The following is a 13567-nucleotide window of genomic DNA, read 5'->3' as shown; positions in this document are numbered from 1 at the left end:
CAAAAATTTGTGCTCAATTATTATAATTTGAATTTTGTCAGTAAATTCAAAGGAATCATGGAAATTTGTTTTCCTTAATTTCTATGTACCTACATAATATCCTTGATTTTGCTTCTTAGCATGCAAAGCCTAATATTTACTATCTTATCCTTTATAGAATAAGTTTGCCAACCCCTGGTCTAGAAGAACCCTGGTCAATACATGCGTCTGCCCTTGATCCACTCCCAAGTTCTATTCCTGTCTCCCACTCATTAACTGGCCTCCAATTCAACTGCTCAAGCCAAAACTCTAGAAGTCATCCCTGATTTTTTACTTTCCCACAATCTCTATATTAATCTGTTAAAACGTTCTGTCAGTCCTACCTCAAAATATAATAATTTTTTTGTGTGTGTGTGGTAAGCGGGCCTCTCACTGTTGTGGCCTCTCCCGTTGCAGAGCACAGGCTCTGGACGCGCGGGCTCAGCGGCCATGGCCCACGGGCCCAGCCGCCCCGCGGCATGTGGCGCCCCGCGGCATGTGGGATCCTCCCGGACCGGGGCACGAACCCGTGTCCCCTGCATTGGCAGGTGGACTCCCAACCACTGCACCACCAGGGAAGCCCCTATAATAACAGTTTTAATCCGTCTCCTTCTCTCCGTATCTGCTGCATTTACTCACCTCTTGTCTGCACTAATGAAATAGTCTAATTTGTTTCCCTGCTCCCACTCTTGGCACCCCCCCTTTTGTTTCTTTCAAGAATCTTGCCCTTTAATGATCCAATATTCGATCTATAGCTATAGGAATCTCTTTAAAATGTGAAAAGATCATTACTCCCCTACTTTAAACTCTTTATCTTCTTCTCATTGCAGTTAGAATAAAATCCACATTCCTCATCACGATGTGCAAGGCTCTATATAGCCCAGCCCACCTCTTCAATCAACTGAATGTTTATGTCCCTCAAAATTATGTTAAAATCCTAATCCCCAATGTGATGTTACTAGGAGGTGGGGCTTTGGGGTGATTAGGTCAGGAAGGTGAAGACCTCATGAATGGGATTAGTGCCCTTATAAAAGAGACTCCAGAGAGCTCACTTTCTCTTTGCACTATGTGAAGATACAGCAAGATGACTGTCTATGAGACAGGCAGCAGGTCTTCATGACACTGAATCTTCTGGTGCTTCATCTTGGACTTCTCAGCCTCCAGAACTGTGAGAAATAAACTTCCATTGTTTATAAGCCACCCGGTTTGTGGTATTCTGTTACAGATGCCAGACTAGACTAAGACAACATCTCATTCCTCTCCAAGTCCACTGGTCTCATCAAATATACCTCCCTTTCTCTTCCTTGGCCTTTACATCTGCTGAACACTTTACTAGAACCACTTTCCTTGCCCTGTTTTGCATGTCTGGGTCTTTCTTTTCCTTTGGATACTAGATAAATGTGTACAGTACGCCTTCCTTTTCTGTTACTCTCCCCGTTATTGCCTGTTTTATTTCCTTTCCCTTTTGATATATCTATGAAATACCTACATAACTGGTTTAAACATCTGTCTCTTAAAGTGACAATCCAGGGCCCAATCCCCTGTGATACCTTCTGCTTTTTTCATCAGTGCCTGGTACACAGCAGACACTTATTGCTGAAGGCAGGCAGGAAAGAGGGAAGAAATCTAAGTGGGTCTGGGGGTCAGGAAAACTGGAGATAAAAAACTAAGGGTCATCAGTATTTAAATGCTTTAACTCAGGGGACTTCCCTGGTGGTGCAGTGGTTAAGAATCCGCCTGCCAATGCAGGGGACACGGGTTCAAGCCCTGGTCCGGGAAGATCCCACATGCCGCGGAGCAACTAAGCCTGTGCACCACAACTACTGAGCCTGTGCTCTAGAGCTCAGGAGCCACAACTACTGAGCCTGCATGCCACAACGACTGCAGCCCGCGTGCCTGGAGCCTGTGCTCCGTAACAAAGAGAAGCCACCACAATGAGAAGCCTGCGCACCGCAACGAAGAGTAGCCCTCACTCACCACAACTAGAGAAAGTCTGTGCACAGCAACGAAGACCCAACACGGCCGTAAGTAAGTAAATAAATAAATGCATGCTTTAACTCAGAAGAGTGGATAAAAATCACCCAGGAGTGTATCAAGTTAGAAGATGGGGGAAAGGGCCCTGAAAAACTCTAGCATTTATGAGAAAGGTAATAATTAAAACAATAACATCTAATCCTTACTGAGTTCTGTATGCTTCATTTCCCTTTTTGTTGAAAATATTTTCCCTTTATATATGTGACCCTTCCCTGAGAGAACCGATCCCTGTAAAGGTGTGGGGAACTACTGTTCTCACTCATAATAACAGTTGACATTTATTGAGTTTACTGAGTACAAGGCACTGTTCTAAGCATTTTACATGTATTAATTCTCACAACCCTATGAACACAATAAATGCTAATGAGAAACTACAGAGACAGAGAGTGAAGATATAGGACAGAAATGATAATTAAAAGAGCAAAGGCTCTGGGAAGGGGGCTAGCCTTGGACAATAGGGACATCTCTTCCACTATGAGGAAAGGACAGAAGCAGAGAGGTGCATGTTTGTTTAAACCAAAATCTTTCATCATGGAACTCAATTTCCCTATAATCCTAATAACTTGGAAAGAAAACCCAAACTTCTAACATGGTGTCTTAATTGGCTTTACAGAAGTAGTAAAGTGCTATGGGGATTAAGGAGAGGGAGGAAGCAATTCTGCCCTAAGTTTGGACACCTATTAAGTGCCAGGTATACCTGAGGCTTTACGGATCCCAAGATGGGCAACATATGGAGATTGTATGGGTGGGCCTCTGTTCTTGTGGGCTGGCCAGCACCCATTCCCCACTCTTCTGTCCCAGAACTTCAATTTCCCTTGAGGATTCCAGGATTTGTCGCCTCAGTGGAACATATGATCAAGGTGCTCTGGTCAGAGGATGGCCCTGAGGCCCAGAGTTCTCTCCTGGGAAATTTTATCTTCAGATGAGTGACAGAAGAAATAAGATTGACTGGGTCATCATCCCAAAACATATGACCAGAAAAATTCCCCAGTTCCTGTTCCCTGAACTCCTGGAGCTGACCCAGGTCTTGTCCTTCCAAAGGCTGGTCTTTTAGCCCTTCCTTCCATTCCAGGAGCCACCCCACATCCTTCAGATTCCTGTGTTGATAAGGTTAGTCAGAGCCAGTTTCCACTGCTTGAAACCCAAGGATCCTGGCCAACAGATATAGTCAGCTACAGAACATGTGCCAAAAGAATGACAGGTGGGTGGGATGGTAGTAGATCTAAGGTTGGCAGCCTCCATCCCTGCCCCTTATCCAATGTGGTCAGTCCTTACAGTGGGGATGGTATCATGGCAAGGCTCTTTAGAAAGGCTGACAGATCCCAGCTACAACTCACCTTCTCAGCCATAAAGTCATATTTTTTAGCCCCTTTAGGTTCCATACCTATTAACTTTTGAGGAATGTGCTTTGGCAAAGGCTGTCACTCCTGGCTCTATAGTTGTGACTTCAACTCAAGTTCACCATTTCCACATCACTTCAGCCACCCACACCCACTGCCACACTCTGGCAATGGAGTTCTTTGTGAAACCTCTGGTGACCCATCATAGGTCTTTACTCAGCTTCCTTTGTGCCACTACAGTAGCTTGTACTGACTCCCATCATGGACTTACCATACCACATTGTCATTATGTCTAGCTTCGGTAGTAGCTGTGAACTCTCTGAGGGTAGAGTATAAGTCAGGGTCTAGTACAGTGCTTTGCAATAAATGTAGAACAAACCAAACAATAAACATAATACATGAAGTCAGGGAATATTATAGGTAAAGATGTGAACAACCCCTTAAAAAAAAGAAGACAGAGAACCAGTTAGGACGCACATACCACACCACCAAAAAAAATTTTTTAAATAAAAAATAAAAAAATAAACAAAACAGTTTGGACTCTGAAAAATAAGGCAACTTACCAGAAGTTATTCAGGGTCAGGTCAGGGCTGAGAATCTGGCCCACTGACATCCAGGACAGTGTCCTCTGCAGCAGTGTGAGACTATCCGATTCTTCCCCCATCAACATAACCCAGCCACATAAGGAATATGTCCAAGTCTCTGCAACTCTCTTCTCACATCATCTCTCCCATATAAATGACTCAATTCAGTCCACTGTCAGCTTAGCTTTCACGGCAAAGTTTATTTGAAGAAATTAAGAAACTTACGACAATCTCCCCATTCCAACATCTATCCTTCTATGTGTCGACCTAGGGGCTGTCAAGTGTGGGTAGGGATGGAAAGGGAGAGGGTGTGGTCCCACTGTGCAGTTATTTCTCTAGTTTTCAGCATGTGCCGTCTCAGCCCTGAGTCCCTCTGACCATAGCCACTTCTTCAGAGCGGTGGTGCTACCCTGAGAGTATTTTAGGTCAGTGGCCATCTCTTGAGTTCACTGGTCACATTCCAGTCAGTGTGATCAATATGGATGATCAGTGGTGGTCAAAGGTAGACAAGAGGGACTTCCCGGGCAGTCCAGTGGTTAAGACTCCGTGCTTCCACTGCAGGGGGCGTAGGTTAGACCCCTGGTCCGGGAACTAAGATCCTCTATTAAAGAGGGGTCTAAGTGACACATGGAATGCTCCATCTGTTAAAGTGCTCAACTACGACATACAACAAAAAAGGTGTTGCAAAATTACCTACTAGTGAGAAAGCAATTTATAATCTGAAGGGTTTCTGGAAAATTTTAACAAAAGCATATAAGAAGACCTCTACTCACATAATTTCAGCAATGATGAGGGAGAGTAAAGCTTAGAGCTTAGTCTCTGGATTACTAGAACTCTGAATCAAACATACCTCTAGATGGAGACCAGCTCCCTTAACTACTCACAGAGACTGAATGAAATATTTATCATAATTTTTCTTGCTAACTCCTCTCTCATCAAATAAGCTTCTAATCTGAATTCCAGTTTCCTGTATGAAAAGAATATCTATTATGGGCAACTGATCGATTTACGTATGGCCTGTAAACCACTTTCCTGTAGGGTAGTTAGCCAAAACCTGGAGTGAGATGAGAAATCAGAGTTTCCAAATCGGTCAGGTTGAAGCCCACACCCAAAAACAAGAGGTCCATAATATCGCTATCCTCTTGGCATAATTAACCAGATACAGGATTGGGGTGCCATGGTAGTGAGGGTTAAGTATCCAACAGCAGCAGTGGCTCCCTTGTCCTGGAAATTCGTGTATGGCCTCAGTAGTCACTTGTAAGTCCAATGAGCAGTGGCCCAGCCCTGGCCCTTGCACAGGTCCCGGTGGCGAAGGAAACAGGCATGGACTCGGAACCGGCGGCCACAGTGAGGACAGGCATGCAGGGCTCCAGCGTGGGTCTTCATATGCTCTGTTAGATGGTGCTTCAGCTTGAAGCGCTTGTTGCAGATGCCACAGCCAAAGGGCCGAAGGCTGAAGGTCAGCATGATGTGCCGGTCACGCTTTGGCTTCACTGCAAACCGCTTCCCACACAAACAACCAAAGCGTTTTCCATCTGCAGGGGGTGCCCCGCCTAGCTTCACAGGTCCATGCACAGCTTGCCCTGCTCCCCCAGGTCCCCCACCCCCTGACAGGATTTCATTCCCATGAAGATCCACTGGTTTCCAGGATGGACCACCTCCTCCAGATGTTGGCCCTGCTCCTGAGGGCAGCAAGAACCCTAGCTCTCCATTCTCTTCAGTGTCCCCTCCTGGAAACACTTTGGTCTCCTCCTTTGTTCCTCCAGACTGAGTTCCGCCTCCTGATATCTCCTCCTTGGGCTCAAAGGGTTCCTGCTTAATGTAGAAGATTTTGGGAGGCAGTACAGTATGAGGGGCAGGAGGCTCAGGTGGAGCACTCTCGCCCTCTGGAAGCCTGCAAGGAGTAGTGGATGTGGGCAGGGCGTGGGATGCAGGAGGGCGGGGAAAGCCCCCTGACCCTCTCTGAGGCTGAGGAGTTTGAGAGGGTGCTGTTGACCCCTGGTCCTCCTCATCTTCTTCTTCCTCCTCCTCCTCCTCCTCTTCTTCTTCAACTTGAAGCTGTAACATATCTCCCAGTTCACTCCCCTCCCCTCCAATGGGGCTCTGGGTAGAAGCGGAAGACTGAGCCACAGTCTGGAAAGGGGAAGAGCGGATACACCAGCCTCCTGGAGAGGATGTGGTGGAAAGAAGTGTGTGGAAAGGGGTCGCTCCCCGAGTTGAAATCCCACCACCAGAGTTTTCTAGTTCTCTAAGGATCTCTGAGCACTGATCTACCACTTGCCACATCTGGAGACCACTGGCCACAAGGAGGTGGGCAGGGAGAGCATCCAGTGGCAGACGGAGGTGCCCGGAATAAATGAGCTGGAGCAGCCCCTCGAAGGCGTCGGCTTCGATGACGCTGGGCAGGGTGAGACGTGGTGCATCCCCCAGAAGAAGTTTGTCGTGGAAGTAAGGAGAGGCGGCAGCCAACACCGCTTTGTGGGCCCTAAGTTCGCGGCCCTGCACCAGGAGGGACACATCACAGAACTTTCCCTCCAGCCTGTGGCGGTTCAGGGCCTCCAGGAGTAACGAGCTATGCTGAGGGAACTCGATCTGGATCGTCCGTGGGGCTGGGTTGCAGGCCGGGGAGGGGGCTACGGGAGGCAAAGGCGTCGAGGTATCCATGGCCTCCTGGGGAAGAGAGAAACCCCAGAGGGGTCGAGTACAGGAGGTGAGGGGTGAGGTAGAGCCCGCGCGGGAAGAGGGCTGTGAAGGAAAGGGACGGGGTCAGAGAAGCTCTGGATAAGGGGAACCGTGTCTCCTCAAACGCCCGCCTCCCCTGCCCCCCAACGTGTGGAAACTTTTCAGTCGGCGGCAGTTCGGGCAGATCAGTCCCACGCACTCCCCCGCCGAGAAAACGAAAACATACCACAACAAAACACCAACCAAGGCTTGTACTTCCAGGGCCTGTGGAGACGAGGAGGTCCTTCAGCCGCGAGCCGGACCTCGCCGGCCGGGTCGGCTTCTCCCCGCCGCTCCGCTCCCACTCACGTGCCCGCAGAGTCCGGCTCCAGGGGAGGCGCGGCCACCCGGAGACCGCCAGCGCCTGCCGCCCGGCTCTTCCCGCCGCCACGCCCCCGAGAGTACACACGCGGCCCGGCGTCCAAGGCGCCTCTGCGGCAACCGTACCGCCCCGGCCGGAAGCCGCCGCCTCCCCGCCGGACGCGGACGCCGGGGCGCTGGGCGGTGCCAGGGAGGCAGCCAATCGGGGGACGCCGGCCTACAAGCCTCATGTTGATTGGTTGCGCGGGTGAGAAGGCGGTGCTGGCGAGAGGCCGCTGGCCCCAGCCGGGTCGCAGAAAGGGTGGGCGTGCGCTCCGGTGATTAAACTTAGCCCCCGCCTCTGGTAGGTGCTGAGAGGGCGAGATTAAGCGGGCACTTACTGTATGGGCTACGTATTGACCGCATCACCTTGTATCCCTCGGGCTCCGCCACCAGCGAGGTAGGTGTTTCCATCCCGTTTCCTCGGGGGAAACCGAGGCTGGCAAGTGGTGGCCCTGGGGCTGGACCCCACATCGCTGAGGCACCATGTTCTTTCCTCCATTCCGCACGGGAGCATTTAAACTAATTTTTATTTTTCCTCTAACTAGCAATTAAATAAACTTCATTTCTAGGTAATTTTTTTAAAGATATTTGAAATACAACTTTATTCTGATTCTAAACGAAAAGGAATGGGAATGACAGTGACAAACAAGATTCCACCACTGAATATTGTGATGTGACTGTAGCAGTCTTATATTTGAAACTCAAGGAGGAAACAACTGTGTTCCAAAACACAAATATGCAGGTCCAAAAAAAAGTTTTTTTTTTTAACTGCCACATTCACTCCGAAGCCCATTCATCTCCTTCAGCATCCCAAAGATTAAGCACATGTTCTACTTAGCTATATAATAAAGTGGCAAACACCCTGCACCACCGACATCACAGGACAGTTGCCTATAAAACTAGACTTCTGACTCTGGGCTCCAGCTTCACTTTCTCACAGGTCATCAAGTTCATCCGGGAGGGCAGTTGTCTGAGCAGCCTCTAGATCGTGCTCGTACTGCGCTGCCAACGCTGGATCCATGACCACCTCTGGTGGGGTAAGAGCAGGCATGGCGACGAACTCCAAGTTAGGGTCTCCGATCAGTTTTCTAGCAAGACAGAGGAAGGGCTTTTCAAAGTTGTAGTTACTTTTGGCAGCAATGTCATAGTACTGAAGATTCTTCTTTCGGCGGAAGACGGTTGACTTTGCCTTAACCTTTCTGTCCTTAATAACCACCTTGTTGCCACACAACACGATGGGGATGTTCTCACACACTCGTACCAGATCTCTATGCCAGTTACGCACGTTCTTGTAACTCTCGATATTACATCAAACATTATAATGGCACAGAGCTTGGATATAATAGCCATTTCTCAGTCCACCAAGTTTCTCCTGACCAGCTGTATCCCATACATTGAACTTAATAGGTCCTCTGTCGGTATGGAACACAAGGGGATGGACCTCAACACCCAAGGTAGCTACATACTTCTCAAATTCACCAGTCAGATGATGCTTCACAAATATAGTTTTACCAGTTAGGTAATTATTTTTAAGGTACACGTAGATGTATACTTGGAATCTTTTATCAGAGAATGCTTTTCTTTTTTTTTTTTTTTAATGTTTTATTTATTTATTTAATGCTGCTGTTCCTTGACCTCTTTACTCCTTCGGGTTAAGTGGTGCAGTGGTGCGGGGAGAGATAGACGGAGTAAGTTTGGCCAGTGCAAAACCCCTACTCTAAAACAATAAATCTCGCTGGTCGGGACAGCGATATTCTAGGGTGAAGACTATGGCACCACACAAGGATATACAGTTTCTCCTAGGCTGTCAGCTTCCTCTCAAAAAGCAGCTCGTCACCCTGCTGGTCCTCCTGGAGGTCCCAGCCTAGGAAAGTAAGCACAGCGATAAAAGAACAATCTCCGTTTATTAAACATGATTTTTCTGTTTCACCACACACTCCAGAAAAAAAGGAAATGGGGCTGGGAGTGGAGAAAAAGGGACAGTGGCTGGGAATAGAGTAGGCTGGGAGTGGGGTAGGGTGGGGAGGGAGAACGTGAAAACAAAATAAAACAGGTAGGAAGAACATCTCCCTACCCTTAAGGTGGTGGCCGGGGGAGGGAAGCGTGGGGGGGAGGGGGCCAGGAAGCTCTGTACAGAGGGGTTGCCCCCAGCCCCCACACACACACCCTGGATATGTACAGTACAAACCCCAGATAATTACAACAGCCAAAGAAGAGAAGAAAGGGAGTCCAGGGGTAGGGTCTGAGGTTGGGAAAGCAAGGAAAGGGCACAGGGATAAAATTTCACATATTTACAACTTTTATATAAGTATAAATTTGGCCCCGGCTGGGTGTATGTGTGTAGTGGGATGGGACTGAAGGGGAACTGTCCATACAAAAGAAAGAAGGGTGGAGTCTGGGAAGAGTCTCAATACCAAACGCAAGAAGGGATGAGGGGGCAAGGCTGGGTAGGGGACAGCAGTCAGGGAAGACGGGGTGCCAAGGAGGGGCTTCTCCCCTCCTGTGACCTACCCACACCAAACCCCATCCATCCTACCTCCCCTATCCCGCCAGAGAGCTATGTACAGAGAAACACCGAAAAATTGTGGACCTGGCGGGAGGGAGGAAGGTGGAGGGAGATTGGGGAGGGCGGGGAGGATGAGAGGGAAGCCCAGCCCTGTCCTACCTCCCCCGGGGGACAGAGTCATGGAAGGGGGCCCCCAACACCCCTCCTCCAACACAGGTCCCCCCACCCTGGGGGAGAGAGACATGGCTTTTCCTAGAGTAAGTTCCCCCCTCCCCCTGGGAGTAGAGACCAAGAAAAGAGAGGGGAGGGCCAGCGGGGCTGTGTGTATCAGGATAGGGCAGATCAACTAGTCTGTCCTCCCCAACATACACCTGCTCCTAAACCCTAACCCCTCCCCCAAACCTCAATTCCGCCCCACCCAACACACTGGGGGAGGGGGGGGCACAAGCCCCCTCACCCCGCTCTGGGACCAGCCAAGAGCAGATCAGGTATGGGAAGAAGGGGAGACAACTCCCATTCCCCCCTTGCCGCCCCCTCCCTGCCCCGGTGGCCCCTCCACCCCATCTGAGTTCTGGGTGGGGAGGGAGTAAATTTAAGAGTGGTAGGAGGAGAAGGAGTTTGTGCGTGCTGAGCCCCCCCAGACGCTCCTGAGAAATCAAGGGGTAATAGGGCCCCCTCACCTGGGGTCCCCTCCCCATAACAAGGGGGACAGGGGAGGCCAAAATGGGGCGGTGGAGGGGAGTTAGATTGTCAGCTCTGGTTACTGCTAAAAAATCACCCTGAAGTTGAAAGTTTGGAGGTGCCGCACCCCCACGGTGGGGTGAGGGTCTGTCCCCCAGTGCTCAGGGGAACGATGAGGCAGAGGATGGGGATAGCACCCCGGAGTGAAGGGGTCTGTGTGGGGTAGGTGGTGTCCTGGGGCAAGGGTTCCTGGGGGTCACGGGGGAAGCACCCCAACAGGAAGGAAAAGGGAGCAGCTGAGGGTCCCTGCTCTCCCTCCTGGAAATGGTGCAGTGGGGGTGGGGGACTGGTGCCCCCAGCGAGGCATTCAGGGAGGCAATCCCGCTGTCCCTCGGCGACGTCCAGTCCTGGTGGTTGGTGCCGTTCCAAGGTGGGGTGCACAGGGAGGGAGAAGGAGGTCTGTGATGCAGGGTGGGCTAGTGGTCTGCGGTGTTTCGGAACTCGCCGTTCTCGGTGATCTGCAGCCGGGGTGGGGGAGGTGGGGCTGGGGGGGCCAGGCCGTTCCAAGGTGGGGCCAGCGTCACACGCGGGTTTGCTGGACCCAAGGGGGGAAGCTGCCTCTCCTGCAAGACACCAAAGAGGAGAGCGCGGACTTATTGAGACGCTTCGCGGGGGCCTGGGTGCCAGCCCCCTAGCAGTGGCCTCCCCCAGAGATGGCCCACTCCACAAACCACGTCCCACCCCCTTCCCCCAGGACACCCCCACCCGCATCCTCCTCCTTTGTTTCTCACCTGTAGGAGAAGTTACATCTTCTGGGATCAGGGAGAAGAGAATCTCATCCCTGACTCCTAACAGGGGCCTTCAACCCAGGGAGTCACATCAGGAACCCAGTTCACAAGAAGTAAGGTTCCTATCTCACCCCCAGCCTAACCCTTGCATCTTCCCCTATCCAGTGCCCCCCATCCCAGGCCACCCCCAATCAGAGGTGGGAACTTTGTGTAGAGGGAACAAGGGGAAGCAGTACAGCAAAACCTCATTAATCCAAACCCCCATGGATTTGGGATTTTTTTCATAATTTGAACAAAAACTGGGCTTGAGTTTTCCTTTATCTGTAAAGAAAGGGTGTGCTAAGCAAAATTAATAGTGGAAACGTGTCTGTGGGAGGGAATATTTAACCTATACCAGAAAACAGACTTTTCAATCCTATCTACTCATTAACACATGCTCCCTGAGGGCCTCGAGTGGGAAAGCCTCGTTCATTGAGTTCCACTTACTGTATATAGTATGAAGACATGCATTTCATTAAATAGACACTGTCATTCAGTTTTGTCACTTATTCAGAGTGGCCAGCTTCTCAAATATAACATTCCAAATTAGGGAGGTTTAACTGTACTGGGCGGAAAGGAAGGGGATTCAGTGAAGTGATGTGGGAAGGAGAAAACACTGTGGGAGGGGCCGCCTCTTGCTCACAATAACGGCAGGAAGGAAAGGCCTAGGAGCTTCTGCAGAGACGCAGCATGCCCCAAGCTCTGCATCCCCAGGAAACAGAAGGGCTTCATTCCTTTCCACCCCCACTCTCCTTTCATTCCCTCACCCTGGGCTCCCAGTTAGAGGGTGAGGGGTACCAAACCCTACTCCCACCCCTGGTCCTATTCTACCCCTTCCTACACCTCCTGGACCAACTCCTGGCTCCTCCCCTCAGCTCTGGCTGCTGCTCCTCTGCTGGGAGAGGAGAAGAAAGCCATGTGTTCTACACTTTGGGTTGCTTGCTTAGGCTTTTAAAAATACAGGCACATAATTAATTTTTATGTTAATGGCTGAGTTGCAGAGGGACCAATACCTGAAAGGGGTTTAGAGAAAGTGTCCCAATTATTTCCTGGACCATAGGGCATTGAATACTGGCAACCTAGCTGTGTCTGACAGAATCTCTAAAAGATATAAAAACACTCCAAGCAGAGGCTCCCAGGTCACCTCTTCTCATCTCTCAGAAGGTCACCCAAACCCAAGATTTAAGCAAAGCCACCCTCTTAGCTTGCCTCTCCCACACTTTCCACAGCCAGCGAGAGAGGAAATCCTGTCTGGTAGGGTATCCTGAGTGTGGCAGGAGAGCAGGGGAAGGAAACCTCAGATTCCCTTCCCTCTGCTTGTCTGCTGGCAACGGCACACAGGCATGCCCCCAACACCCCCATGGACCCAAATTTAGAAAGGAGATAAATTAGGGTGCCATTATTCATTTTACAAAAGAATTCACCACAGGAGTCCTTTAAATGGTGAGGTCCCCTGGTGCCTCACCAACTACTTTGACAGAGAGGCCGGGCAGGCAGAGAGTTAAAATTACAGTGTGAGAAAACACTGCCCACTGCAGATCAATCCCGCAGAAAATAAAGCATCTCAGAAGTGATGTCAGTGGCTGACTGGTTCCCATTTACTGGCTTTTCAGGTAGGATTCTGTGTCCAGCAAGGCCACTGGGTGGCGGGAGAGGGGGAGTGAGTGGCATTAGCAGCCCAGGGCTGTGAGCACTGACGAGAGGTCATTTAATCTGCTGGTTCTGGCATCTCTGCCCGGAATCAACATGGCTACAGAGCCCACGATTTTATTTAGGAGGACACCACCCCCCACTTCCAACTCCCAATGCCACACGCACCAGTCCACATGCTAACACCTGTCAAGGTTCCTTTCTCGCTCCTCCTTGCTCCACTCACCCTTACTGTCCCGACATCTGAACAGCATCCCTTCCCGGCACCCCAAAGTCTCCCTTAATTAATTACCCACTCTTAATTCCCACCCAATGGGGCTGAATAGGAACCCCAGATGCCTTCTACCTCACAGATATAAGGAAGGAGAAAGAGAGAGAAACAGGTGAGGGCTGGGAGGAAGGAGGGCTCTCTACAGAACCAAGGTGTGGGAGAAGGAAGAGGAAACCCCAGCCTACCTGCTGCAGCCAGCACAGCCCCTTTAGCCAAGGGGCCCCCAACCCAGCATCACCACCACCCCTTTAACAAACCCTGACCCCAACATCCCAACCCCCAAGGACGCTTTGGTGAAATGGGGGGTGACAGACATACACTGGAGAGGTAGAGGAGGAGGACTGAGAGTCAGGAGGAGGCCGCGGGGAGGTGTGTAGGAAGGGGAGTGTGATCTGGGGGATGTGCAGGCCATCTAGGGTAAGGTGCTTTGTACTGGTCAGGTGTCGCTGAACAGTTCTGGGAGGCGGCAGGAAGTGCTCTTGGGACAACGCCTGGGGAGACAGGTCTGTGCAGGAGGTGTCCGGAGGGTCGGGCCTGTAGAGGTCCTCGGGCGTGGGGGGCAGCAGTGAGCG

General features: G+C 50.6%; 2 protein-coding genes and 1 pseudogene across 6 annotated transcripts in view; all 3 read right to left on the bottom strand.

Annotated features, from left to right (window-relative positions):
• Positions 1-5227: 5227 nt before the first annotated feature.
• ZBTB9 (zinc finger and BTB domain containing 9) lies at positions 5228-6640 on the bottom strand (the record flags this gene model as incomplete). Its single annotated transcript, XM_079713410.1, has 1 exon — positions 5228-6640. The coding sequence occupies one exon, from the start codon at positions 6638-6640 to the stop codon at positions 5228-5230; it is 1413 nt and encodes a 470-aa protein (XP_079569536.1).
• A 1354-nt stretch (positions 6641-7994) lies between these two features.
• Positions 7995-9747, bottom strand: LOC307058932 (GTP-binding nuclear protein Ran-like; annotated as a pseudogene). The gene is made up of 2 exons: positions 9726-9747; positions 7995-8611 (listed from the first exon to the last, which is right to left on the bottom strand). The product of its transcript is annotated as a GTP-binding nuclear protein Ran-like (transcript).
• Positions 9748-10723: 976 nt separating this feature from the next.
• The window catches only part of SYNGAP1 (synaptic Ras GTPase activating protein 1), a gene marked incomplete at both ends in the record, with an annotated part of 29938 nt that continues 27094 nt past the window's right edge, over positions 10724-13567 (bottom strand). For 2 of the 4 annotated variants that reach the window (XM_079712299.1, XM_079712300.1), the window contains one exon: positions 10724-10870. In XM_079712299.1, the coding sequence (XP_079568425.1) occupies positions 10724-10870 (147 nt within the window). The remainder of the gene's footprint in view (positions 10871-13567) is intronic. The other 2 variants (XM_079712301.1, XM_079712303.1) reach the window with 1 other exon arrangement.

This window comes from Hyperoodon ampullatus, assembly GCF_949752795.1.
Source record: "Hyperoodon ampullatus genome assembly, chromosome: 10".
In the NCBI taxonomy this organism is placed as follows: Eukaryota; Metazoa; Chordata; class Mammalia; order Artiodactyla; family Ziphiidae; genus Hyperoodon; species Hyperoodon ampullatus.
The sequence above is the reverse complement of the archived record's forward strand: the minus strand, read 5'-3'. Positions and strand labels throughout refer to the sequence as shown.